The sequence below is a fragment of the Sordaria macrospora genome, chromosome 7 (assembly GCF_033870435.1).
Source record: "Sordaria macrospora chromosome 7, complete sequence".
NCBI classification, from domain to species: domain Eukaryota; kingdom Fungi; phylum Ascomycota; class Sordariomycetes; order Sordariales; family Sordariaceae; genus Sordaria; species Sordaria macrospora.
Genome location: NC_089377.1, coordinates 3,276,182 through 3,302,626, shown reverse-complemented (window position 1 = coordinate 3,302,626; position 26,445 = coordinate 3,276,182). Strand labels below are relative to the sequence as shown.

Below are 26,445 nucleotides of genomic sequence, written 5' to 3'. Positions count from 1 at the left end.
GAGCCTGTCAGAGACTCAGAATAGCGCGAGTCAGTAAGCACTGAGGAAAGTGACAGCCCAATAGACGCGTTGGGCACCGCATTCGCCATGGGTCGGGCAGTTCTCTTTGCTTGGCAAGCTGCCTTCTCTCTCTTCATCATCCTCAGTCTCTACTGGTACCTCGGCCATGACCAGCTAGCCAATGTGCACACACCGCCATCATCCTTTCCGAGCCATGGTGCCAGCAACCATCAGGACGGAAACCAGACGCATTTGCCGGTCTCTAGCACTCCTGACAAGACCCTACTGACACATACGAGAACAACTGTCTCAGTCATCCACACGCCTTCAGCAGCCCCAACCCTGGCCGTCATCAAGCCGGCTCCCGGCAAGACATCTAGCAATGGTAAGCGGACTCCCCTCTCTTTGACCCCGTGTTGATAATGTTTACTGGATACTGCGCGTCAGTCGCATAGCCAGGACGTACACACCTTATGCAGGTGCTAACACGGTCTGTACAATGCAGATGTTCTCCCGCTGTCAAATCGCACCGCTTACGTCCATACAATAATTCACCCCGAGGACAAGACACTCCCACGCCTCGAATGTCCTCCCTTTAACTCTTCCCGATATGACCATCTCCAAGCCAAAGAAGCCGGTGGCGAAGTCAACCGGCCGACAATCCAGTACTTCTTTGCCCTCAACATCCGCGAGCGTCTCTCACTCCTGCCTCGTCTCATGGGGAGCATAGTCGAAGCTATCCGTTTCCTCGGACCCGAACATTGCGTCTTATCTATCGTCGAAGGCAATTCGGACGATGGCACTGCCGAAGTTCTCGAGGCCCTCCGTTCGGAGCTCGACGCTCTCCACACGCCATACTACTTCAACTCGAGCGTCATAAACCCGAAGAAGGGGCCTCGCATCGAGAAGCTCGCTGAACTCCGAAACCTAGCACTAGCGCCTATGCTCGACCCTCAAAATGCCCATCTTTACGACCACGAGACAAACACGACCGTGATCTTCCTCAACGACGTTGCCGTGTGTCCGGATGATATACTTGAGTTGGTTCATCAGCGTCGATTCCTGGGTGCTGACATGACCTGCGCGATGGATTGGACATACGCGGGCAAGGATCCGACATTTTATGATGTCTGGGTCGCACGGACTCTTGCTGGAGGGGACTCATTCTTCGAGATTCCATCTGACGGCAACTGGAACTCTGCCTGGAACCTCTTTTGGAACGAGCCGACCGCGCGACAGCTTTTCTCCGCCAAGCAACCATTCCAGGTGTTCTCGTGCTGGAATGGAGCTACGGCTTTCACGGCAAAGCCCTTCCTTGAAAACAAGATCAAGTTTCGAGCACCGAGAGAGGGCGAGTGCATGCAGGGAGAACCGCAACTTCTTGGCAAAGACCTGTGGTGGCATGGATACGGCAAGATTGCCGTTGTGCCGACTGTGAACCTGGAGTACTCGGATGAAAAAGGGAAGCAGATCAAGGACGCGAAGGGGTTTACGAGCCAGCTTGTGGGCGGTGAAGGCAACGAAGATGCGATAATTGACTGGAAAATAAGTCCACCGGAGAAGGTAAAGTGTATGCCAGACTACGCGCATCAGTATTTCGAAATGTGGAACGCGACCCAGCGGGGGGATAACACGGAGAAAACAACATCGAAACCCAGCTGACTTGGCGACGCGGATCCGGTCACGGCCCCACATACGGCCCTACATACCGTTTAGAGCAGGAGACTGCGGAGTCGGGCCGCCGGCACTCTCGGGCCAATGTGGGGCTACTCCCGGAATCCGACCCAGATACCTCACAGAGTCTGTGCCGGAGAGCTAGAGTCTATATCGCCATCTGCTTCAAATCTCCTGTGGTGTGGATAGTGTTGTTCAGCGTTGGAATGTTTCTGGAGCTACATTCTCACCTCCCACCCACGGTCGAGAATGCCGGAGAGACGGCTTACACCGAGATGGTACGGGGACTGGAATACCTATGCCGTTGACTAACGGCCAAGCAATGTCTCAACACCAATCCAACCTCTATCCAGGCATGGACTCATCAAACAACGATCGACATCAACGTTGAGAATGATGTCTCTGCACGTCCGGTTGGAACGCGAGGCTCGTCACCACTTTTGTTGCTCGAGAATCGCATTGGCGATGCACAACAGACGATGAGTATAAGAGCTGATCTACAGGCTGTCTTCAAATCCCCACTCTTGTTTTGAGGTTCGTGGATCCTGGTTGCACTGGTTGATACGTACCAGTCCACAAGCTCAACCGTCGTTCAACACCTTTCTCTACGCCCGTCCATATCATCAAACTATGAAGTACAGCGCAGCTCTCGCCCTTGCGGGTGCTCTCGCCTCCGTCCAGGCCCAAAGGATTGACACTGGCTTCCTCACTGGGCCTGAGCTCACAGCTCTCGCCGGCGGCAACTTCGCGTGGGGTGACATCGAAATCGGCGACACCAGCATCATGTCCCTCGAGTACATCCTTGCCGAGCTCGACGCCATCACTGGCGACTATCCCTACAACTACTACTACCCCTACGCCTACTACCCTCCTCCCCTGACCATCCCGCGTCCCATCCCTGGGTATCCCGGCTTGGTCAACAACGTCAACATCCTCATGCCTAGCGCAACCATTCAGTACGACGCTCTCACCCGCCTAGCCAATTGCTCTACACCGGGTGGACGCATCGAGTATCTCATCGACGCTACCGGTCCGGGAGTCGAAACCGACGTCAGGACCCAAGTCACCTTCATCTTCCCCCTCTCCGTCTACGGAAAGAACTGCCAGTTCATATTCTTCCTCGGCAACACCAGCACCGTCACCGGCTCGGACAGATTCGTCGTGCTACAGAACGAAACTCCCCTTCAAAGCTGCCCGACCACTGAGCCCCCGACCATCCCGAACGTCGAGCAGGACATCATCGGCACCTACCAAGCCAAGTTCGCCGATCTTGCCCAGGTTGTCACGTCCACTGGCACCTTCCTGGTCGGAACCAACTCTGCATGCCCGGCTCCTAGCACCCTCCTGACGGATGGAGTGACCCCGAGGTTGTGCGTACCACTATTGCGTGGAACGGAATCTTTTCTGGTCCGGTCATCAGGTACACGACGCCCCCGGCGGTTGTGACCCCTCCGACCACCACCGATCCCGACAACACTGATCCCGACAACAACGAGCCCGGCGCTCCCATTCCTTGACAGGCTTTTAGCTTGTTGTGTCTTTCTCTTGGCCTATGCAGGATGCAAGAGGTTTAACCGTGGCTGTTAAAGTCCGAGGTTTCTGCTATGTATCCGACTCAGGGTATCAGTGACGAATAGGTTCTGTTTCAGTTGTTCTTATGGTGTGGAAGGACGAAGCTTGTTTGTGGTCAGTGGTCAGTGGTCAGTGGTCAGTGGCAGGTTGGATAGTAATGGAAAATAGGTAACAATGCAAGCTGGATTTTTGGCTTAATCACAATATTGTCCAATGTCATTTGTGTTTTGCCTGTCAAATTGAAAAGGCGAGTATCGTATGTGTCCGTTAAGCGAGACTTACACAGCGATTAACGCTATAAAATATCAATTCCCCTCGCTCTTCATCATCCAAACTTCCTGATCCAAACCATGCTGAATCCAATATTGTAGCTATAAGCACTATGATTGCTTCCTATTCCTTTCCTATCCAAACTCCTTCTGAGGCTTCATTGCCTCTTGGTCGCCCTCTACTCTTCTTCTGATTCCTCTTCTTCTGATTCCTCTTCTTCTGATTCCTCTTCTTCTGATTCCTCTTCTTCTGATTCCTCTTTTTCTGATTCCTCTCCTTCTTCGTTATTGTCTTCTTCGTCTTGATCCAAATGATGATAGGGATGAAACGCACCGACTCCCCACATGATATACCAATCAGGACTTGTCATGGCAAATTCCAAATTCAGGCCCGGCCCCTCCTCATCGGCAAGCAATTCTACCAACCTGATTGCGTAAGAGGCCTCAGCCCGTCCTGCCACATCCCCAATATTATTTTTCTCCTCTTTCTGGTTGGTTGCCTCCTAGTGAATCTCAAACCAGTTCTCCTTCACATCCGTGAGGTCCACGCCAGCAGTCACCATCTCAAAGGCCAACTGCGGCTTCGACACAATCACTTCCCTCAGCTTCGCAGACAAGTACTTCTGGTCCGCCTTATCCAGCAGCGCCGGCAGGCTTGCGGGGTCCTTGATCGCGGGCTGTATCAAGTTGAACAATAAGTGGCCGACGAACCTGTAGGGGCAGTATTCGTATTGCACATTTGGTGTGTCTTGGTCTTTTCTCAAAGCTCTTTCCTCGCTTTCGGAGCGCTGAATGGCCAGGTCCAAAGCCGTCAGCCCTTCCGAGTTTGCGGTGCGAAGGCGTGGGTGGCCCACTCCATATCCGATGAGCACGAGACATTTCTTCAGGGCTGTCCACTGCCACAATTCTTGGAGTGTCTCTATGAACATGGGCGTGTAACCAGGTTTCCATAACGTTCCCACCATCTGCCTGGTCGCTCCGTCATAGTCCGCATGCATCATTACCTTTCTCCGGTGCCCTCCTGAAGGAGGTTGGGATGTGACTGCCTCGTGCAACGCCGTCGTCCATTTTTGCCTCGACCCCGAGCGGGCAGTCGCGTCTGCGGATCGATTCACTAATAGCCAGAGCACCAGATCAGAGGGATTGCTCCCCTCATGTGCTGCTATTGCCAGCGGATGGCGAACTTCCACCTCGAGTGGGTCGATATCATCTTGAAGGGAGTGATTGCCACAGTCTACAGAAGTAACACCCGGCGGTGAAAGTTTGAGTATGGTCCGTATCAAATCCTGACGTTGTAATTCCCAGCGGTCCGGGGATACCGCTTCCACAGTCCAAGGCGACATGACGAAGAACGTCTCGAACGAGCGAGCGAGCACCTGCAAAGGGTAGTTCATGGTGCCGGTGTGCGGAAACAAGAAGCGGAAGCCGTGTTTTGGCGCATGTCTCGTGAAGAGGTACTTGGCAGACACAAGACAGCCGAACGAGAGGGCGAGCGTGAAAGGGGTTTGGGAGTACTTGTCACGGCTTTCGAGGTCCGCGCCCTGGGCTATCAGAAATCCGATGCCCGACAAATCGTGGTCCTCGGAATAGTAGCGGAGAACGGCATAGTGCAGTGGCGTCCGGCCTTTGCGGTCGCGTGCGTTGATGTCTATCTCTGCTCTTCGTGAAAAGCCTGGTGAGAGAAGGTAAGAAAGAATATCGTAACGGCCCTTCAAAGCTGCGGTGTGTAGGATCGTGATGTTTTCTTGAGATGGCTGATCGGCTGATACAATTAGGGACGCTTTTGCATGAATCAAGTCCTTCACAATCTGTAGCGAATCATTATGGACTGGTGTTGCGTCGATGGGAGGCCGGTTTTGGTATACCCCTTCTCCCTGGCAAATTGTCAAATGCAAAGCGGTCCAGTGCGCTGGATCTTGCCGCATGTTGGGCGCACTGACGGCCCGATAGTCGACAGGGTCGTAGAAGCATTTGCAGAGGTTGGTGACAGGGTCGTCGACGTGGGCGCGAACCTGAGGCTTTGTGAGTAAGTATTGGACGATGTGGGCATGAGAGAGCATGGAGGCTACGCCAAGGGGGTGGCAGTGGACACGGTCGGTGGAACAGCGCTTGTTGTGTACCGGCATGTAACGCGAGATTTTCCAGATGTCGGGCCAGATTATTACGGGGGATGATTCCAAGAGCCGACGCGTGGTAGGGAGGTCTCCGTCCTGGAGGGCTCTGGCGAGGTCTGGGTATTCATCTATTAGAGGCGGTCTCCGTCCCCATCTCGGGATGTCGTCCATGCTGGATGGGTTGATATGGTTAAGGTTGAGTTAAGGTTTGGCGGATATTGACAAGAAGACACCCTGGCAAGAAGGCGTGGGTTGTTGTCTATTGATGCTGTTGAAGTGTATGCAAAATGGGGGTGAAAAGAACTGTTCGAACAAGAGTTGGTTAAATTGGATTAAGGGGTAAAATTCAGCGCTCGTGGCCCAGGGTGTCGGGATTTATGTACATAGTTCCCCTCACCCCCAACCAAGCTTTCCAATTAGTCATGAGTTCCGTGGTCGGCAACGTCCGGTCTTCCTTCTTTTCCTCCAGTCTTTCTTCCCTATCCCGCTGAGTTCAACCCAGTCGTGACCACTTCTGTTTCAAGGCCCGTGGCACGCACCTTCCATTTGGATTGGTTGCCCTTCTCATGGCGGGGCATTTTGGGAAAGTGGCTACCGGGACAGAAGTCTCTCGGTCCCGGCATGAAGCTTGCTGAGGATAGTGTATTCTGAAGATGTCCGTCGTAACGAAAAGACTGACCATGCTATTGCGTCCGAAACCACTAGCAACGGAACGCTGAGGGACGTTCTGTGTCTGTGTAAGATGCAGTGAAGGCCAATGTCAAACATGTAGGAACAGGTTGCACAATTAACGTGACTATCCCATGTGGCTCAACATCACAGGATCTGGTGGTACTGTGGGGGAGTAACGTGTTGATCAAGACGGTTGTTACCCACAGAAACCGCAGTCGCGACCAGTCACAAGGAAGAATGTGGCACCTCAGGGAGTTGGAGGGTCTTGCGGTGTTAGGTCAACGTGATGTTCATAAGGTGAATAACATACCCCTATATCTACACCCTCGACGCATGCTTTTCCTCCATCATACTAATCATCCCATTCTCTCATTCCTATTCATTTCGGTGTCATCGCAAGTCCCCATTCTCTCTTCCAGCCATCTTATCATCATCTTTTCAGCCTACCACCGTCGTGTCCCGATGATCATCCCTTCAGAAATTACGACTCTTCGTTTCCCAACCTAAGAGAACCATCCCAAATGAGAATAAGCGTTAGAGTTCCCCGACTTGTCCGTAGGTGTGTTGTAGGAAGTCGAGCCACTGCTCGTCGTGCTCGTTCCAGAACTTCCTATCCCGGTGAAAGACGTGCCTGAGGACGACGTGCTAGTGCTGCTGGACGTTGTCGAGCTATTGGAGCTTGTATAGGTGGAGGAGCCGGTGGAATACGGTGAAGACCCCCCGAGAAAACTGGTGTTGGTGGTTGTGGAAGACATTGCCTTATTTAGGGCGAGAAAACTATGTAAAGGGTTGTTGCCGAAGTAGGTAGCCGGGAGTTGTCAAGATGTTTGTTGTGTGGAGGTCGATCCGAAGTGGAAGATGTCTGTGTTCTGCTCCAGAAGTTTGTATCGGCCGGTTGTCCATTGGGCATATATACAATGTCATGACTCCATGACTGCCACTGGTAGAACAGTGGAAGTGACTTGAGGTCACTGACCGCGGGGGACTGACACGGCGCCATCATTGAGTCCTAAACAAGCATGCCTTAGTGGTTGTTGAGCGAACAAATCATGGCTCGTTCTATAGCCATAGTTGTAATTTTGAAGAGCAGTGGACATGGAATCCGTTTGTCATGGTGCTGTTGGTCCTCACTCGGCGTCAGGAATGGAGACGCAGAGAGATACAGGACTGGCATCCAGAAGGTGATCGCATGGCCCTCATCAGGACGTTAGATCCTGAGCGTTCGGCGGGGACATGATGAGAGAAAGCATGCGTCGTGTATATAGTGACTTCCTCTATGCTTCAACGGCGTGCATCCCGGTGTGGAGTAGACAACGCTGTTGATTTCTCCCCGGACAAGACCGAAATTCAGTTTTTCTCCAGGAAGAGACAAACTGCGCCTTTCCCGACCATTACGCACAGAGGAGTCGAGGTGGCTGCACAGCCGGCATTGCGTTGGCTGGGGATTTGGCTCCACAGCAAGCTGAACTGGAAGCACCACATTGAGCACAGGCTCGCCTCCGCCAAGCAGGTAGTCCGTCACATACGCGGTCTCAACAGAGTCTACCACGGCGCCCCTCCAGGTTCCATGGTGAAGGCTATGAAGACTGTCGCCCTGCCAAAGGCCCTATTTGGTTCTGAAATCTGGTGGCCAGGCCACAAGAAGCACGCCCTTCACCGTAAACAAGGGGAGTTTCCGCTTGTTAGCAATGGACTGGCGGACCTCGTCCATAAAGTCCAGACTGCGGTTAACATTGCCATCCGCGCCAGCTTACCAGTGTGGAGAACGACGCGCCTTGCCATTCTCTACCGCGAAGCTAGCCTGCCTCCCGTCCCCCTTCTTCTAGAAGCGGCCCGGCGGCGGCACGCTGTGCGCCTCCTCACCTTAGATCCCGCCCACCCGCTCGTCCCGCGTCTTTCGGAAGCCCGAAGGACGCCACACGGCCTGCCTCGCCGCCCTACAACGCTACAGACGGCTGCACAGCTCGCCTTGCCTTTCCCGCGGCCGGTTCTACAGCCGCCCGTCTATAACGGAGACACTCACAAAGATCCAGCGCCCTCGTCTAAGGACAAGGCTGCCAAGGATTTCAAAAAATGGCTTCTCCAACTAGATCCCTCGGAGATCGTCGTTTACACCGACGGCTCTATGATAGCTAAGCAGATGGGCTTCCCAGCGCACGCGGAAGACCCCGACGCCGAAGAAAGATCAGAGGGCGAGTGCGTAGGCTTTGGCTACGTAATCTTTCAAGGACAGACAGAACTCGGCCGCGGATGCGGTCAGCTAGAACAAGCGGAAGTTTTCGATGCGGAGGCGGAAGGCGCGCGGCATGGTCTCAAGGCCGCTGTGGCGCTCTTCCCGGAGGCACAGGCCCGACCACGCATTACGATATGCCTTGATAACACGTCCGTCATTAGAGGACTCCGAGGAACCCCAGCTGCGTCGTCACAAGTGGGTTTCCTTGATTTCCGTGCCACCCGTAAGGGCTATGGCCCCAGTCTGGTCAGCGTCCGCTGGGTCCCCGGCCACAAAGGCATCACGGGCAACGAGATTGCTGACGAGCTCGCTAAGGCCGGAGCGGAAGGGGGAGAGGTATTCAATGAAGGTTTGGCTACCCTTGCGCATTCAAGGCGACTTGCTAAGAAAGAGGCGCGTACGGATTTCAAGGCATGGTGGGCCGCGAACAAGCCAGAGTCTTATGCAGACTACCGGTTGGGGGTCTCTATCCAGCCTAATGACGAACTAAAAGAGTTGGACAGACGCTCTTTACACCACCTCCTCGCGGCCAGGTCTGGCCACGGAGATTTCAAGGACTATCACGAGCGCTTCGAGCACGAGGACGCCCTGCTGACATGTTTCTGTGGAAGCTGGAAGAATCCCTTCCATCCCTTTTTCTGCAGGAAGGCATATGCAGTTTCCCCCGTCACGGGCGAAGCGGCTACGCGGGAGAATCTCCCTTGCTATTGGAATTTACTGGCAGCGCTTCATCGCTAGAATCCAGACCTCGCACTTCTTTTCATAGACTTGCACGAGAAAGGCATGGCGCCAGACCCTCTGGCAACAGCACACTGACGGCGGTGGCGCCACTGACAACCTTACCGGGTTTTTACAGAGTAGAGGGGTGGAGGTTGACCATGGCCACGACATTGAGAGGGTTACAGTGGACTTGGACAGGCTAGTTCACCGTGCAAGGAGACGGGAGGAGGCCTTGTGGGAGGAGGAGAGCGAGAGCGAGAGCGGAGAGGAATGATTTTGGCATTTCTTTTATCTTTTCCTTTGTTCTACAGGTCCCGTCATATACTGGCGGCTCGCTCACTGGGCGATTCGATTAGAAGTGTTGGGCCGCGTTTACGCTATGGGCAACACATGATTTACACTGGCAATAGGCTTCGGTTTGCCCTCAGATTTAAGGGTTTGGTGGATAGTTAGGGCACTGCTCCTATTTTTGTATGCTAGACTCACCGGTGCGGCACGTCTCATGCCCTACGGGAGGCGGAAGTAGACGTTAAAAATAACAACAACAACAACAACAACAACAACAACAACAACAACAACAAAAGGTGTCCGGAAGGACGCTGTTTTCACTCGAATAAGTTCTCACACCACTTCGTACCGCTCAAGCAGAAAGTGCGGCTCTTGAAGGAGCAGGCTATTCTTTGCATCAACAAAGCAAGCCCGACGGATTCTTGTACTTCCAAGCATACCATCGGGCAGTCCAAGGACTTTCTTGCTTCGTCATCACTGTGGTGTCATACGGACTTGGTTGTCTGGCCTTCGAACATCACGCTCTACGACACAACAGCCAGGATATTACATTCGGCAAAACAGCTTGAAAATCAAGCAAATGGATATCAACCTAGGAACGGGTTAGGAGTGTATAGATTGGGCGTGTTACCGTGATGGAGATGGAGAAGCCGAGGAATCCACGCCAGACCTTGTCACCTGGAAGTCTGGAATGTATATAGGGAGGTTAGACCAGCGTCACTACCCGTACAGCAATGCACCTGCCAATATGCCATAACCGTTCAACGCAAGCGCTGCCTGGAAATCAACTAAGAGGAAGTGAAGACAAGCAGGCTCAACTCACACAGCGCTCATGTTTATATAAGAAGGTGGATGCCAGGACTTGCGATCCCAATTTTCTTGTTCTCCAAACAACATCCGCCCCAGGGCTCTTCTTCAAGCAACTCATTCTCGCTCACCCCACGTTGGACCTCTTCATCTCCCATCTACGACGCAATGAACGGCGAGCCGAGCCCCCCATCACCCACCGACAATCCAGTGGACGGCGAACCGATCATCACCGAGCCCGTCACCGTCACCGACATGGTCCTGATCGTCGGACCGGACAAGGAACGTATCCCAGTCGAGTCATCCAGTCTCAAGGCCGCCTCGCGCGTCTTTGCTGCCATGCTCTCTCCTCCCTGGCTTGAAATCAACTGCAAAGAGGTTCCCCTTCCCGTTCACGACGCGGACGCGATGCGCTTCATCATCCTCACCCTTTCGTATGACAACGAGAACGAGTTCGTAAACAGACTGCGGACGCCTCAGGAGATACTTCAGATCGCTATGACGGTGGACAAGTACCACTTGCGGACTGCGCTCAAGTTTGTGCTGGACTACTTGTTCAGGCAGGCGGGTGGTGACACATTCCGGCCCTTTGTGGTGGAGGTCGTAGACCGCGAGGATCTCATCTACCTTTGCGCTGCAGCTTACCTGCTCGACCGGTGCGAGAATTTCAGCAGGTATGCATTGGATCTGCTGTGTTACCAAGTGAGGTCCTTCACCGCGCTCATGAACGATGAGTTGATCAACAGCATCCTGCCTGCAAAGTTTTTTTGGTAGGTCAGGTTCTGTCGTTCTCTTGCATTGTCTTGCGTTTCTCTTCTGCCTACTTCAACTGTCTTTCTCTACTTACCCACCCACCTACGTACGCACTTTCGGGAACGCTCGTTTTGAATCTGGGTAAACTTACTTAATGCCATGATGACGTTGAAACAGTCAGGCTCACGGAGAGACTCGCAAGCTTTCACCTGGGCGCCTTCCGGGCCATTTGAACGTGCCTCAAAGAGGGGGGTTTCTACCGTACTGCCTGTAACTGTTCCCGGAGCAGATCGCTTTGCAAACGGTACGAGGAGTTTGCTCTGAACCTTGCGCCCGTTATCGTGGATGTTGAACATGGAGTCCGCTCCCCGCTCATCTTCGTCCTTGGCGAAATGCAAACTCTGATCGGGGACGACACTGCTTTTATGTACGAGCAATGCCAGTAGAATGAAGAAGGGATCCAGCACAAGGATCTCATTCCGAACAACCATACGCTCAGCAACAAGCTGAAAGTGGTGAAGTCCGCATGCGTTTATTTATGCATTAGCGAGGTAAAGGACGGGGATAGGACTCTTGCCAGGCAAAGCATGCATTTATCTGAGGGAAAGATCCAATGGACCTGCGAATCGAAGCTGCGGGACATGATGAGACTGTGGAGGAAACATGCATAGTGGATCGAAAGCACAGGGTTTGCAAGTTGACGTTAAGGGAGGTTGCTGGACTGACGATACCTTAAGCATGTTGTACAGGGATGCTACTTGGCTTTTTTATTGGCTTTCAACCGACCGGATTTAGTAGTCTCATCCAGACATCGCCCGTTAACTGAATACATGATCACAGAGGTATGTACATCAACAGGTCTTTAGAGGTGATAGTGAACGGTTGCTCGGACTCAATTATCTCGACACTAAAAGTACGCAAACTAAATGTTTAGTAAAGTTATATATACGATGCCACAAACCTAACAAAATGACTATTCAATACTGTAATAGTCTCCTTGTCTACCGACAATACCATTTCCCACTTCAGCCCATGCGTCCGCCGAATGTTATACGTCGTGAAAGCCAGGCAGAGGAGCGCAGTCATCTTGGCCGTCCCGCCTTTATACGCCAACACCATTGGGTTGAGCCTTAACTCCAGTTCAACACCGGTATGTTGGAAAAGGATTGGACCTATCAATTTAATGTCTGTTCGCATATAACAAGGCTATGGGAGGGAAGGGGGAGGGGTGGATAGAGGATTAACAGTACAACGGCTTGAAGTTGACGCTAAGCAAGGTTTTTAAACTGATAGCTGGATATGTTCGGCGGGAGGGTCCTGTTTCACCATTGTTAGAACCATCCGCTGTATCAGCCCCTCTCAGGGAGCATCACTGTGCTTCGTTAAACTCATTACACTCATGATGTACGAACGAAATACGTTCGATAACGATCGGAAGACCAACCCCCAGGCTAGGCGCAGATTTGGAACCCAGGACTAATCGGAGTAGGCGGACACGCCCTCATCACATCCTCAATACCGCCCGCTAGCTCTGTCCCACCCGCTCCCGTCGGAGGGTGTGCCGGCCACTCAACTCCTGCAAAGAACAAGGCGCACAATTGCGCACCTGCCGTGACCAAGGGTGGGCTGATCACCGCGGCGCCGGCCGCAATCACTCCCACGCCTGCCAAGATCCCAAGCAGAGGAAGTATGTTCTGCCTGAGAAACAGCTTCGTCCTTGTCCATCTTCCTGTTGCGGTGTGCGGCGGCGGAGCTCCCGTGATAGTGCGAGGGGCAGCCGGTGCCGCCTTTTCCGCGGGAATATTATCCATGGTGATGATGGGTTTAAGGTGACCATTCAACGTCTCTTCACAGCGCGAGAGTCGGTCGGTTAGATCGCGGATCGTGCCGTGGTACATGTCTTTGTATTGCTCCTGCTTTTCATCAAAAAGATCATTGGGGCTGACTCGGAGATCTTGCTGCACCCGTTCGGTTCTGCCGAGTTCATCCATCAGATGGTTGAGCTCCCTCTCGCTCGCTGATAACTCGTCTAGTGTCAGGTCAGGAGCCGCGAGAACGTCCGATTTGAGACTCTGAATCTCCTGTTTCAGCTTCTGATATGCGACTCCGTACCACTTCAGTACTTCGCGCCCAGCTAAAGTCTCGTCGAGATGTCGCTCCTCGTCGACAAGCTCGCGCTGGATCTGAAGGACTGGCAGGGAAGTGCTTTGGCATGTAGATTGGATAAGCCCGCGAACAATGGCCTGAGCTGAGGACTGGCTCCCGAACCATCTGTGGACCTGACTGCCTTGTTGGCGCATCAAGCCCCAGAAGTTGGATGTGTACTTTAGCTCGCTCTCTCGGTCACTCGCGGCGAGGTCATCCTTTGCGCTTCGCAAAGAATCCCACTTGGTGGTAACAAGAGCAGCGCATTTCAGTGCCTGAGGTCCGCAAAAAGCGCGGAGAAGATTGAATGTTCTCAGAGCTGATCCACTGACGCGGTTGTCGGTAATCGGATGCAGATAGAGGATTCCACCCAAACGAACGTTATGACGGTGGATTTGACCAAGAAAGAATGCAATGTCCTTCAGGATCTCAACGTCTGGACGCCGAGTATCACCAAAGCCAGAAGTGTCTGCTACAAAGATACGCCGGCCGTTTTCAACGCAGCTGTAGAGATCTAGCGAAACGGTATCTGAAAGAATACGAGTAACTCGTCAGCAATCATATTCTGCAAGATTCGGTCCCTCCGTGATCGATACACGCACCTGATTGGAGGTTATGTCCAACGCCAACCTCCTCCCCTGTCAGTTTTGATATGAACTGACTCTTCCCGCTGCCTGTCATTCCCATCACAAGAACGACCACATCGGTAGGACCCATTCGGTGGCTTGCTCGGTTGGGCATGGTTGTGATGATTGGATCAAATGAAGGACGAAGTGGGTTTGCGTTGATTAATTACAATGAAAGTAGGTGAGACCGCAGAACCAGCTGCGGAGAAAAGAACGTGTGTGGTGTTTCCAAAGCTTCCAGTGGTGGACCTGGGTTAGGTGATAATGGTGGTTGTAACGTGTCAGAAAAGAGAAGCTGGGGACTGAGAACTGATCGATCCAAATGCTGACATCCTGCAACCTTAAGAAATGAAGGGTACAGTTATTTGGCGACTTGAGCCTCATTGTGGGGATCTGTTTTTCCTTGCTCTTCGGTTGGGCTAGAATTCCAATGCCCTATCAACACCCACCTTTTCCTGAGGGGGGGCTGGTTGGGCATCATTGAGTGGCATCGTGCAAGCCGTTGTTGAGCTGCAATTGCGTGGAACAATCCACACCACTACGCTGTACGGGGAACTTGGGCTGCAGGTTCTCAAACCACCAAACGGCCACCCAACTCGCCTGACCAAATCAGCCACAATGCATGAAGATAAAAACGAGGCTTGCAAGTGGTGCAAACGTCCGAACTGGCGGATGTGATAAGCAGGCTGCGCAAGATATCTGGCAAAGGAACCAACTTGGCATCTCTGACAGCTTGATCTGGAGCACAATCAGGCCTTCACCATGCGTCCCATGCGGCTATCGCGTGATGAGAATTCCCTGTTGGCATTGAGGAAATGGAAGCCTAATGGAGCCTTGTCCTGCTCGGCGCAAGAGCCGAACAGGCGAAGGTCTTCATCGATCGCTCCAGGTACTGCGTGGGAATTGTATGATAAGTAACGCGCTGGAGCAGCTCACTTCTCACAAAATCTTCGTCGGATAAAGTGCGCCATGCGTTCATAAGGCTCTGCTTTGTTGTCTTCCTCTCAACTTCGTACCACTCTGCTCCCAAATCCTCCTGATTGCTACCGGGTTGCATATTCCTCATGTCGAACATCCTCAAATCTTTCCAAGCCATGGACTTTGCTCCTCGTCCCGAAGATGTCATTGTGGCGGTGATGGGAATGACTGGCTCGGGCAAAAGCACATTCATCTCGCAATGCATCGGACAAAATATTGGTATCGTGGGCCACGGTCTTCAAGGATGTAAGTCCAATCACTCGACAGCGATTCATCTGTGTTGCTTCGACTGATTAAGTCATCATCGTTTAGACACGCAGGCAGTAGACTGCTATATGTTCCCTTACTCCGACTCTGTGAATGTGTATCTCGTCGACACTCCTGGCTTTGATGACACAACCCTCACCGACAGTGATGTCCTCAGGGCCATCGCAGCCTGGATGAGCGACACATACAAGAAAGAGATCATGCTCAACGGCATCATATACTTGCATCGAATCACTGATCCACGTATGCAAGGCTCGGCCTTGAAAAACCTTCACATCTTCAGAAAGCTTTGCGGGACAAATGCTCTCACCCACGTCACCTTGGCCACTACGATGTGGGAGGCTGTGCAAACCCTGGATGGTGAGCGTCGGGAGCGTGAGCTTCTAGATACCTCGGACTTCTGGGGACAGATGCATCAGAACGGCGCAATTGTGGAAAGGCATTACAACAACCGGGAGTCAGCCATGAGGATCCTGGAGAAGTATATCGGGGGAGAGCGCACTGCGACTTCCTTGCAGGTGGAGATGGTGAAGGGCAAGAAGGACTTGATTGACACCGAAGCTGGAATAGAGCTTAACAGCGAGTACCGCAAGATCGAAGACAAGTTGAAGAAAGAATTGCAGATAACGTCGGAGGAACTCAGGAAAGCACAACAAAACAAGGACAGAGAGATGGCAGCTGAGATGGAGCGCTACCAGAGGGAGGTAAATGAGAAGCTTGCGAAGGTTCAGATGGAGCGGGAAGACCTGAAGGTGGACTTGGCCAAATTGCTTGCTGCTACCAAGCTCTTCGGCACAATGCCAAGGAGTAGCAACCGAAACAGCAGGTAAGTTCAACGCGGAAAGAAAGACGGGGGAAAGTATTTGGCATGGACGTCAAGCGCTAACTCCTTGAATAGTGACCAACCTTCAGCGCCCAGAGGCAAGATGCGTCCCGCGAGGAAGCTTGATATGCTGAAGGGCTTGTTGGGAATAGGACCAAAGATAGAGATGGCCGAAGTAGAGAATGAAGAAGAGTACAGGATGAAGAAGAGTACAGGATGAAGAAGAGTACAGGATGAAGAAGAGTACAGGATGAAGAAGAGTACGGGATGAAGGGTAAATTTTGAGTGTCCTTGACGGCGTGTGCGATGAGCAGAGAACCGAAGTTGATGGATGAGATCAAGAGTGAAACGGAGGAGCAGGACCCCAGGCCTCTTATATCACCTAAGTAGTCATTGGTCATTGCAACATTCCTCCAGCCGCTCCTTCCCTGACAACCACCTGTCGTCCAAAGTGGAGTTCTGCCAAGCAACGGGTGACAAGAAGGGGAAGCAGTCGTACCTTTTTCTCGCTCCATGATCCTTGTGCCTACGTGTCTTGACGCTCGACAAATCAGGAACCCCGGAGTGAGAGCCAGCAGGTGTAGTAAGTGCAGTGTAGTGAATGTAGCGCAGGCAAGCGAGCCTGAGGTGAGCCGAACCAAATCCTTCGGCACTACATAAACGAAAGGACCGTAACAACGAGGGCGGAGAAAGAAGAGGTTCAAAAAAGGATATAAGGGAAAGAGGGAAAGGGGGAAAGAGGGAGAGGAGACGAACCATAAGAACCACAAAGACGAGAAACACAAGAAGCCGAACTAACCAAGTTCGAACAAACAACATCAATAATAACATGAACACATGCCACCTGAAAATCAAACAGGAACGCCGAAGAGACATGATACCTACTGTAATCGTACATTACCTCTCTCTCTCTTCATATCCCCCACTCCCACTCCCACTCCCACTCCCACTCCCACTCCCACTCCCACTCCCACTCCCACTCCCACTCCCACTCCCACTCCTACTCCCACTCCCACTCCCACTCCTTCGGCCACCCTTCAGCCAGCCACACTCACTTCGACAAAAACTTCTGAAAAGCCGACTGGTCAATAATGACGTTACCCACCGCCCTCAACCTCTTCCTACCAGCCTTCTGCTTCTCCAACAACTTCCTGCGTCTCGTGATATCACTAGCGTGCAGCTTGGCCAACACGTCCTTCCTGAAGGGCTTGATGGTCTCGCGAGCGACGATGCGGCGGCCGGCGGCGGCTTGGATGATGACCTCTGTTTTGAGTCGTTAGCACACCATCCCCTGAAAATGAAAAAGAAAGAAAGAAAAAACGGAAAGGAAAACTCACCAAACATCTGCCTATCCACATGCTCCTTAAACTTTGTAACCCACTGCCTACCAAGCCTCTCCACCTGACTGGTATGCACGATCCTCGCCACGGCATCTACAGCCTTCTTGTTCACCAGCAGATTCAGCTTAACCAGCTGCGCCTGTCTCCAGCCTGCATCCTCATAATCCAGCGTCGCATACCCCTTCGTCGCGCCCTTGAGTTTGCCAAAGAGGTCATCGACCAGCGAAGCAGCAGGCAGCTCATACTTGAGAATGACTTGCGTGGCCGTGAAGAACTCTAGACTCTTCTGCACCCCGCGCGCGTTCTCGCAGATCTCAATGCAGCGGCCTACGTATTCTTCCGGCAAAGTGACGGTGGCGTTGACAAAGGGCTCGTAGAGTGTGGCGGAGCGGATGCGGTGGTCGTCTGGGTCCGGGAACTCAGCCGGGTTGGTGACGATTTCTTCTTGGCCTGTGGACCAGACGATCTTGGTAGGAACAGCGGGCTCGGTGATGATGATGCTTGCGCCGTGTTCCTGGCGCAAGCGGTCTTGAAAGACGGAGCAGTGAAGAGATCCCAAAAACCCGAGACGCCAGCCGGCGCCCAAAGCTTCGGAGTAGTCCTTTTGTAAAGTCACCGAACGGTCGTTGAGCACGAGGTGGGAGATGGAGTCAGCGAGACGGCCGTAGTCGTCTTGGTTAGTAGGGAACGCGGCGACGAAGACCATGGGCTTGGGCTCCTCGAAGCCGGGGCAGGGCTCGACAATGTCCTCGTACCCGACGTTGGTGAAGGTATCGCCCAGCTTGGCGTCCTGGATGCGTTTCATGCCGGGGTTGAAAAAGACGTAGCCGACCTGCCCCGCCCTCAAAACTTTCTGGGGCACGGCGTCGGGATACTGGATGCCGACTTCGCCGACGATGTACTCGTTGCCCGTGGCGTACGAGTAGACCTTGTCGCCCTGCTTGAGCGTTCCGTCGAATAAGCGGACGAGCAGCACGACGCCCTTGAAGGTGTCGTACCACGAGTCCACCAGGAGCATGCGCAACGGCTTCTTGGCGTCGCCAACGGGAGCCGGCATCTTCTTGATGACCGCGGGCAAGATCTCGCCTACGCCTTGACCGGTTTTGGCGCTGACTTTCACAGCCGTGGAAGTGTCCAGCTCAAAAACGGTTTCCAGCTGTTCCAACACGCGCGGCACGTCGGCGCTGGCCATATCGATCTTGTTGACCACCGGCACCAGCGACAGGCCCTGCGCAAAGGCAAGATAGAAGTTGGCGACCGTCTGCGCCTGCACACCCTGCGAAGCGTCAACCAGCAGCAGGGCGCCGCTGCACGACGAGTACGAGCGTGTGACTTCAGCCCTAAAATCGACGTGGCCCGGGGTGTCGACGAGATGGAGGAGGTAGTCGAGGCCGTCTTCTTTGTGCTTGTAGATCATGGTGCACGTCTGCGCCTTGACGGTGATGCCACGCTCGCGCTCCACGTCGAGCTTATCCAGGACCTGCTTGTTGCCATCGCCAGCCACGATCGTGCCTGTGTGCTCCAACAGTCGATCGGAGAGGGTACTCTTGCCGTGGTCGATGTGGGCGACGATACAGAAGTTTCGGTAGCGCTCGAGCGGGATGGCGGCGATTCGTTTCTCGATCTCGGCCGCTCTCCTCTCGATGGGCATCTTGGAAGTAGCTGTCGTGCTGTTCGTGCTTGTCGTGCTGTTCGTGCTCTTCGTACTGTTGTGTCTCCGCGCGGCGGGAACGGTGACGGAGGGCAGCACAAGTTGGGCGTTGGTCGTCGGGATCGTGAGGAGGAGGGAGCTGCTGAGCGGCCTCAGAGCTGGAGGGGAGGAGCTGGTTCGTCGGTCATTCTGCTGGGATTCGAGGTTCCCCGCCAACGAGGAGAAGCCAGTTCTGCTACCTGGCAGAGGCCTTGGTGGTTGTTGGTGCTGACATGTTGATGTCGAGAGGAGTGTTGTGGGAAGACGACTGATTCTATGAAGAGGCAGAGGCAGACGAGGCAGACGCGCGCAAGGCCTCAGACATGGCCGCATCAGAACGTCGGGACGACAGGGCGCACCACGCATTCAATTGGACGTCACCGGGTCATGAAAAGAAAGTGATTGGGAAAGAATTCGTATGGATTGGTCGCAGAAACGAATCGCGACTACAATTGCACTTGGATGGGAGAATGGGGATGACGGCCTGGGGATACAGTGGCCCACTGCGAATCCTCTGGACGCTGCCGCCGAAGACTCCCAAAATTCGTCCCCGCTCCAAAATTCCCCGAGCTCTTATCTTATCGAACCCTGAACTCGAAGAGGTCTAGAGCATAAAGTAGAGGTACCCGTCAGCCATCAGTCCAACGCACGAAAGCTCATGGTGCTGGAGCATATAGAAGTACCGGTACCTCCTGCGGCTTGACATCCGATCTCCTCAACATAAAAGCTAGAGTTGATGTAAACAAATCCTCCTGACAAAGACAACATCGCAACCTGGTTAACATAACATGTTTTGACTTGAACTCTATAAATTCGTTATTTCCCTTGCTTCAAAGACGTCTAATGTCCAAGTTCTTCAACAAGCGTTACATGGTCATTTATATCCCACGATCACCCTCAAGGTTCGATGCTACTCTCTTCGACCGGCTCTTCAGGTTTTCTTCATCCGATCTCTGATCTACCCACTCGTTCTAATCATGACTTGAACACCACCGATCGACCACACCCCATCACCCAATTTCCAATTTCCAACCAACCGCTTCCGATGCTTTCTTTATCCCTTCTTCTTTTTGCTCTTTGCTCTCTTTCCTCATGATTATGTATAACATTTCAAGGCAGTATAGGTATCAAGAAGAAACACGACAACAACGACAACAACAGCCAAACAAAAACACATGTGTCCACGGTGTGCGTGAAGTTTAACAGACAAAAGCCAACCGGGGCTTCCTTCGCACATCACCGCCTCCCTCCCATCCTCTTCACTTTGTACCGTCCGACCGACCGCCCAGTTTGTTCCATTCATCATCAGTCCCACCCACCCACCCATACCTACTCCCCTTCCATCCATCCCAACCCTTCTGGCCTGGCCTATCTCTCCTCCCATTTTGCCAACCCCGGCTTTCTTTCATCCATACATACTCCACTCCTTAGTGCCACTTCTCATATGCTTAGGTACTGCTTCTGCCTCCTAAACAAGTACCCACTCGCTTCCTCTCTTGAGGAACTTGTCCAGCATCAGCGTGAGATCCGACAAGACGAACCGACAAATATAAAGCGCAAAGAATTCCGCCGCATGCCTAGTGCTGAGCTCGAGTCCCACCTGCGTCTTGTCTGCGTGCCGGAGGCCTGGGTCTTCGACTTGGCGAGCGATTTGGTCTGTTATTTTTTATCTCATTGTTAGAAACACAGTGGTGACTAGAGATGAGGAAGAAACATGCGAATAATACATACCAACCAACTGAGCCGCATCAAACAATCTCGCCAACGAGCTCATGTAATTCGCATTCGGCCCCTGGAATAGCACGTTCCCCACGTCTCTCTTCATCGGTCGGTTCGTCGGATGCGTCGTCATCGGGAGACTAGGGCAGATGATATCCTTCCCTGTTCCCTCGATGGGTGTCGATGCCACACTACCACTCGTCCCACCTGCACTGCTGCTGCCCTTGCCCAGACTGACCAAGTTCGCCGAGCTGTTCTTGCTGCGTAGTCTCCTCCACGAGAAGGCACTCGTCTTGGCGCTCACGCTGGTGGACCGTGGCAGGGACCCATCTTCCGCATGCACTGGGTCCTTAAACGAGGTGGCGTGGGGACCAACTTCGCTGGCGCCGAGCTTCTTGACCAGGAACTTCTCTACAGTCTCAATTACCGTTTCGAGAGCCTGCATTTCCTCCAGCACGGCGTCCGCGTCGCAGGTGTCTACCCTGGCCAGTTTCTGTAGCGCGGCAGTCATCAGATCACACTGTGAGATTTTCTCTTCGATGTACTTGAGTTTGACACCCTTCACTCTCCACACGTCCCGTGGGACAAATAGCTTGTTGCTGATGTACCCTCCGCGTGGGTGGCAGAGCGTCTGGTACAGACAGCGCATGAGCCAGAACGGCCGTAGCAGAACATCGCTCGGGCAAGGCTCAAGAGGCGCAGGCGCATCGGCGAGCATGCCGTTCGGTGATCCAGGGTCGTTGGCCGAGTGGAACTCGGCATCAAACAGATACATGCCCGCTGTTCCGACAGCTGTGTCCGACCTTTCTCGGAACGTTCCAGCCAACGGTGTCGGCATGGACGGAATCGTGGGCAGGCGTGTTGTTGAGCCATTTATGTGTTGGCCAAATTGAGTGTTCACTGGAGTGCCAGGAGACATATCCGATACATCATCAATATGCGATACAGAGAGATTGCGATGTGACTTTGCACTCCGCAAGCTTGATGAAGAAAAGTTCTTCCTCAGACCCGGTCGACCAATCGAGGGAGAACCTGAGCGAGGCGGGTGGTCGTCCTGCAAGTGACTCGTCGGCAGGGGAGGAGCTCCCCCTTCCCCAGGGGATGGAGACACCACTCGCCGAGCAGCAAGAGGGTTAGCTGTCCGGTGAGGACCGGCAGACAAGGCTTGCCTTTGTTGCACAATGTAATTGTTCGATCGTGCTTGCTGTGGTGGGAATGCAGGCCCGGCCGTAGTTGGTCCCGGCTGAGTAAGCTTCATGGTCTCGATCTTCAGCTGCTTCATGTTTTGGCCAGAGAGACGTCGCTGTCTCACACTCTGACTCGAAGCCTCTGATCCTGAAGTTCCTGGTGGCCGACTAGGTAGCTGAGGCAACGCACCCGCTGGCGGAGGCGGTAATGGGGGTAACGGCCCCTTGGGTTCCGGACGACTCGGGCTCTCGCTCACCGTAGTAAGCAACGTGGTCGAAGTGTTTTGGTTGGACCCTGTAGAGCTGTGCCATGTGCGATTCGTTACCCCGCTGGAATCAGATTCTCGAGGAACCAGCTGCTTCTTTCCATGCCCAAACGCAAAGTCCTCGATCTGGTACCCATTGGTCATCTCCTCCAAGAACCGTTCCTCCTCTTCCGAATCATTGCCCTCGTCGTAAAAGTCGTCATGCCCTGTCCAGCCTCTCTTTCGGTACTCCTCGTCCTCCAACTGTTGTTGTAGTCGTAGTTTCCTTTCCCTCTCGTTCGCCAACTCAAGTGCATCCCTTTCCTCGTCCCGTGGCCGGTCTCTTCGATTGTATGAGCTTCCCGCAGCAGTGTGGGGACCCTCTCTGTAATACTCCTGCTCCGGTTCAAATCCTTCGTCGTAGGCGGCTTCTATAGCATCGTCCAATGCAGCATCAAACTCGGCTTCCGTATCCCCACTGGGCGCCCGAATATGCTTCCTCCGTACTCCTGTCGATGACGATCGCGAGTGTACCGAAGACGAGCTAGATCCGCCGGATTCCTCGATGGGATCTAACCATGATATCGACTCGTGACTAGGATCCCTCTGATGTCCATTATTATTGGTATAATTCCTCGGAGGGGCCTGAGCGCCAGACATCGAATAATCAGAGCGGAACACTTGCTGTCGCGGGACATCTTTCTCTGGCGCAGGTGGAGGTGGTGGCGGCTGAGCGGGTGATAAAGGTCTGCGAGGTGATAGTGGCGGCGGCATATAAGCATTATCCATCGGTGGCCGAAGGCTCGAGGGCTGTCGCGCCTTAGAAAATGCAGACTGTAACGTTAATTGCTCGGTAAGGTAGGAAGTAGGGCCATTGGAACCTCCTGGGGTCTGGAGAGTTAACGTGGGTGGTACCGGCGGTCTACCGGGGGGTGGTTGTCGCCTGAACTGAGTCTGGACAGACAGATTAGGCTCCCGAGTACGACTACGTTCCCGAGTGTAGGTCGAGAGCATTGGCTCGTCATCAGACACTTCTGCATGGTAAGCCTGAGCACGCAGATATGATCCCTCATCATAGCTTCGGGGATCCTGCGAGCGTGCCCTCTCATCCAGAACGTTACCGATGATTTCGTTAAGTTCGTCAATTCTCCCCACGTATGTTTGGTGCTATTCACATGGTTGGTATCAGTGGGTCAAAACTCAAGCCAAGGTCTAAAACAGTAGCATGCAAGTCACCTACAATAGCTTCTAGCTTCCTGCGATCCTCCTCGGTAGAAGTTCGCCGCAACACATCCTGTAATAGGTGGCAAGCTTCCGTGTAAGCCAGCCTAGCCTCCTCAAAGGCTTGCGCATTGTCAAGCTGAACTGCGGCGTTAGCCTTAGTAAGCGCCTCAGATAGCATTGCCTTTTGCGACCGATGAGGCTTCTCGGAGCGGTTGCGATCGCGATCTCGGTTTCGGTTTGACGCAGTCGAATCGGTACTTGGCTTTGCGCCATGCGACCTCCCTCGCGATTGACCTCGGGGGTCGCCGTTTTGTGTGTATGGGGGCATCATATGGTCCGGCGCGAATTCGGCAGGAGGTAGCAGCCCCTCTGCTTGGTGTGACCGTGGCAACGATCCTGGTGTGTCTTCGAGTATCTGCGGAGCACCATCCCAGAACGTGGTGTTGTCGTCAGGAGGCGGCCTGAGATAATACCGCCTGGGTGGTACCGGTGATTGCCTCCCAATTTCACTCGCCTGGTGTCGAAATTCCTCTTCCAAAGACGGCCCGGCCGAAATTCGCGGCAGGCTAGGTAAGGGCGGAACCGGATGAAGCAGGGGTGAATCACTGCGGCCTCGGAGGTGGCTAACAGAGCGCGGAGAGATTTCTGACGTCGAGGGTCGGCGTTTGGGTGACTTTTGACCAGGTGAATCTTCCCTCGCTTTTCCACTATCCTTCCCAATGCGCCAACTGGAACCACCACCGTTTGACCCTTTGCTTGACGCGGACGAGGCAGACCAACGATTGAGATTCCTAAGACGCTCGCCTAGGCTGCTTGAGCTACCAGATCGCGAATGACCTCGCTTATGCGACGGTGGTTGTAGTCCTTTGTTCGAGCCTGGAGATAAAGAGCCGTGAAGTTGCGGCTCATTGAACGATTCTATAACGTCTGTGGACGGTCGCGAGTCGGTCGAGACCTTGGAGGGTGGAAGGATGTCAGACGGAAAAGGGCTGAAGGTCGGTTTATGATGTTCGGCGGCGCTGGGCACAGTAACAGTACCAAAGCGCTCGGAGTGTTGTTGCGGTGGCGGAGGTCGGTCGGGTGTCTGCCCCTGGGGATAGGGGTTCCGTAAACCGGGGCTGATAAAGTCCCGGTCCGGCAGCCGTGTTCGCGGCGACGGCGACGTGTATGAGGAAGAGCCAGCAAAAGTGGTGACGTTCGCGGGCGGCGTCCGGGCAGAGGAGATGTCGGGGGCTGACCGAGACCCAGGGTTGTTGGACGAGGTCGGGGTCTTGGACGAGGTCGAGGTCAAGGTCGCGGGTGCGGGTGCGGGTGCTGGTGGAGGTGCTGCTATGGTGAAATGGGGCAAGGGCATCGCTAAGGGTCGAAAGGGGAAGCCAAGTCGGCCACTCCCCTACCCTGGAAAATATGGAGGTGCTCCTCTCTGTACTTGCTGCTGCAACCATTAGCCTGGGACTTGTACCGTGTGTCGAACTTGGCTTCTTGTCGGCGCCAAGGTAGCCGGCCGTACACTGGGAGGACGGCGAGAACCAGATGGAAACAACAGGGGGACAGCAAGGGGAGACAGAGCGCACGGCGTGGTGGGATTGGGCAACAACGGGGGGATGCAAGCCAGATTGAGAGTTACGCAGCAAGTCAGAATTGGTACCTTTTTCCAGTCAACCCTGGTCGTTATTCGCACTGCCTGGTGAGGTTGCCTCAGTTGTAGTTCCCCAGAACGTGAGAGATCAGATGTGTGGATGGATGGCCCTTTCTCTCAACCTTCCTCCTCCCCCTCAGCCTGGCCCTTTCACGCTCGAGCAGGCAGGGCTTCCCCGTCCACTATTGTTTCTTTTTATTATATCCCTTTTTTCGATGGGAAGTTCTCGGGTGCCGTTCCGTGCTCTTGTTGGTTGCCGGTCCCGATGGAGGGCGGACTTCTCTCTCTAGGCTCCAGACAATCGGAGCGGTTTTGCTTTTGGGGAAGCGATTGAATTTTCTTAGTGTAGCGTAGCAGCAACTCTTGTGATTGTCGGGTTGGCCAATGGAAAGGCTCACGGGGCTGCGAATGATGGATTAGGTACGGATTGGCGTGGTGCCCCTGTTTCTGCCGGTACTAGCTCTTCGGGTTTGTGGACGCCGCCGTGTAATTGCGCGTCACTAGGAGGTCCCTGAATGAGTGATGTGTGGTCGACGATGGGGGCGGACAGCGATGGGATGGGATCCTGATCTCGAGACGGGATTCGTGCAAGGTGTGTCAAATTGTGTGTGCAAACTGCTGAATGGTGAATGGTGTGCAGGGTGCGGCTGTTACACTGAACTGGGAGGCGGTTGTCGACGCTTTGAGTGACACATAACGGCGGGCTTTGAGTGGTCAATGGTGGTTTTATTAGCTGGAAAGAGTAGCGTGCTGTGTGCCGAAGCCGTCGTCGCGTGTTACATGTGAGGTGTCTGGGTGGATGAATGGATTGGGATGCCGGGTAGAGAAAAGGACAAGACAATATGTGGGCGGAGTGAGAGATGGAGAGATTGAATTTCCATTCCTCGGATTGCGGAATTGGAGACTGCGGCGTCACTGCCTGCAATCAGGTGTCTTGAGTTTTGGTGACGCTTTCTGAGCAGCTGGGAGACTGCCCAAGAGCGAAGACCACCTACACCGAGAGGAAGTGCTCCGACCCCCGGGGGTTGACTGTTGACGGACTGATAGTGGATGAAAGACCCAAAAGTTAGAGAGAACACTGGAATTTCAAGGCACTCTCATTGATGGCTCATCAACCTCTTTTGAAGCCTCCGTTTAAACGCCCTGACTTCCCAATGTGCTATATGATGTAGTCATTCTTTTTGCGCTTTTCTTGATATCTTCCCTGCTCTGGTTTGTCTCATCTTGTCGCATTGTCGCCCGGCAGTCGCTGACCTCCAAAAGCCACTGGCAATCGAACATCGAATTGGTGGAGTGGAGTGGGAGATGAAAGCCGTCGACCGGAGATCCACACTGGTCCCCGCCAAGACTCAAAACGTGCTGAAGGGACAATATCAAGTGCTGCCGCAGGGGGAACCACTACAACGCTCATCACAGAAAGGCAGTTCCTGTTCGAGGATATTCGCAAATTCTGATTGGCT

General features: G+C 53.6%; 9 protein-coding genes across 9 annotated transcripts; 5 read left to right on the top strand and 4 right to left on the bottom strand.

Annotated features, from left to right (window-relative positions):
- Nucleotides 1–87: 87 nt before the first annotated feature.
- On the top strand, nt 88–1,662 carry SMAC4_08966 (uncharacterized protein; the record flags this gene model as incomplete). The annotated part of the gene is made up of 2 exons (XM_003345583.1): nt 88–385; nt 506–1,662. 2 exons carry the CDS (start codon nt 88–90, stop codon nt 1,660–1,662), a joined length of 1,455 nt encoding a protein of 484 aa, XP_003345631.1.
- A 642-nt stretch (nt 1,663–2,304) lies between these two features.
- Nucleotides 2,305–3,889, top strand: SMAC4_08965 (uncharacterized protein; the record flags this gene model as incomplete). The annotated part of the gene is made up of 2 exons (XM_003345582.2): nt 2,305–3,044; nt 3,095–3,889. 2 exons carry the CDS (start codon nt 2,305–2,307, stop codon nt 3,189–3,191), a joined length of 837 nt encoding a protein of 278 aa, XP_003345630.1. The 3' UTR covers nt 3,192–3,889.
- Nucleotides 3,890–4,018: 129 nt separating this feature from the next.
- On the bottom strand, nt 4,019–6,207 carry SMAC4_08963 (uncharacterized protein; the record flags this gene model as incomplete). The annotated part of the gene is made up of 3 exons (XM_003345580.2): nt 4,019–5,801; nt 6,013–6,116; nt 6,169–6,207. 3 exons carry the CDS (start codon nt 6,205–6,207, stop codon nt 4,019–4,021), a joined length of 1,926 nt encoding a protein of 641 aa, XP_003345628.2.
- Nucleotides 6,208–8,441: 2,234 nt separating this feature from the next.
- On the top strand, nt 8,442–9,272 carry SMAC4_14138 (uncharacterized protein; the record flags this gene model as incomplete). The annotated part of the gene is made up of 1 exon (XM_066091793.1): nt 8,442–9,272. The coding sequence occupies one exon, from the start codon at nt 8,442–8,444 to the stop codon at nt 9,270–9,272; it is 831 nt and encodes a 276-aa protein (XP_065947828.1).
- A 1,245-nt stretch (nt 9,273–10,517) lies between these two features.
- SMAC4_06943 (uncharacterized protein) lies at nt 10,518–11,548 on the top strand (the record flags this gene model as incomplete). Its single annotated transcript, XM_003349059.3, has 1 exon — nt 10,518–11,548. The coding sequence occupies one exon, from the start codon at nt 10,518–10,520 to the stop codon at nt 11,121–11,123; it is 606 nt and encodes a 201-aa protein (XP_003349107.3). The 3' UTR covers nt 11,124–11,548.
- A 74-nt stretch (nt 11,549–11,622) lies between these two features.
- SMAC4_06944 (uncharacterized protein) lies at nt 11,623–14,223 on the bottom strand. The gene is made up of 3 exons (XM_003349060.3): nt 13,850–14,223; nt 12,498–13,776; nt 11,623–12,419 (listed from the first exon to the last, which is right to left on the bottom strand). The coding sequence occupies exons 1-2, from the start codon at nt 13,986–13,988 to the stop codon at nt 12,554–12,556; spliced, it is 1,362 nt and encodes a 453-aa protein (XP_003349108.2). The 5' UTR covers nt 13,989–14,223; the 3' UTR covers nt 11,623–12,419; nt 12,498–12,553.
- Nucleotides 14,224–14,656: 433 nt separating this feature from the next.
- Nucleotides 14,657–16,353, top strand: SMAC4_06945 (uncharacterized protein). Its single transcript, XM_003349061.2, has 3 exons — nt 14,657–15,097; nt 15,164–15,944; nt 16,017–16,353. Exons 1-3 carry the CDS (start codon nt 14,938–14,940, stop codon nt 16,159–16,161), a joined length of 1,086 nt encoding a protein of 361 aa, XP_003349109.1. The 5' UTR covers nt 14,657–14,937; the 3' UTR covers nt 16,162–16,353.
- A 569-nt stretch (nt 16,354–16,922) lies between these two features.
- Nucleotides 16,923–19,486, bottom strand: SMAC4_06946 (uncharacterized protein). Its single transcript, XM_066090541.1, has 2 exons — nt 17,279–19,486; nt 16,923–17,204 (listed from the first exon to the last, which is right to left on the bottom strand). Exons 1-2 carry the CDS (start codon nt 19,335–19,337, stop codon nt 16,993–16,995), a joined length of 2,271 nt encoding a protein of 756 aa, XP_065947827.1. The 5' UTR covers nt 19,338–19,486; the 3' UTR covers nt 16,923–16,992.
- Nucleotides 19,487–20,294: 808 nt separating this feature from the next.
- On the bottom strand, nt 20,295–25,953 carry SMAC4_06947 (uncharacterized protein). Its single transcript, XM_066090542.1, has 3 exons — nt 23,363–25,953; nt 20,703–23,289; nt 20,295–20,627 (listed from the first exon to the last, which is right to left on the bottom strand). Exons 1-3 carry the CDS (start codon nt 24,698–24,700, stop codon nt 20,440–20,442), a joined length of 4,113 nt encoding a protein of 1,370 aa, XP_065947826.1. The 5' UTR covers nt 24,701–25,953; the 3' UTR covers nt 20,295–20,439.
- Between the last annotated feature and the right edge of the window lie 492 nt (nt 25,954–26,445).

Bases quoted from the DNA above. Each gene is read 5' to 3' on its own strand.
- SMAC4_06945 (XM_003349061.2), top strand. From the start codon at position 14,938: ATGTCGAACATCCTCAAATCTTTCCAAGCCATGGACTTTGCTCCTCGT. The intron at 15,098-15,163 runs GTAAGTCCAATC...ATCATCGTTTAG, and splicing joins GGGCCACGGTCTTCAAGGAT to ACACGCAGGCAGTAGACTGC. The intron at 15,945-16,016 runs GTAAGTTCAACG...CTCCTTGAATAG, and splicing joins AGTAGCAACCGAAACAGCAG to TGACCAACCTTCAGCGCCCA.
- SMAC4_06944 (XM_003349060.3), bottom strand. From the start codon at position 13,988: ATGCCCAACCGAGCAAGCCACCGAATGGGTCCTACCGATGTGGTCGTT. The intron at 13,777-13,849 runs GTGCGTGTATCG...GTATTCTTTCAG, and splicing joins TGGACATAACCTCCAATCAG to ATACCGTTTCGCTAGATCTC.
- SMAC4_06946 (XM_066090541.1), bottom strand. From the start codon at position 19,337: ATGCGTGGTGCGCCCTGTCGTCCCGACGTTCTGATGCGGCCATGTCTG. The intron at 17,205-17,278 runs GTGAGTTTTCCT...GACTCAAAACAG, and splicing joins TGTGGATAGGCAGATGTTTG to AGGTCATCATCCAAGCCGCC.
- SMAC4_06947 (XM_066090542.1), bottom strand. From the start codon at position 24,700: ATGCCCTTGCCCCATTTCACCATAGCAGCACCTCCACCAGCACCCGCA. The intron at 23,290-23,362 runs GTAGGTGACTTG...CCATGTGAATAG, and splicing joins GCAGGAAGCTAGAAGCTATT to CACCAAACATACGTGGGGAG. The intron at 20,628-20,702 runs GTATGTATTATT...AAAAAATAACAG, and splicing joins TGATGCGGCTCAGTTGGTTG to ACCAAATCGCTCGCCAAGTC.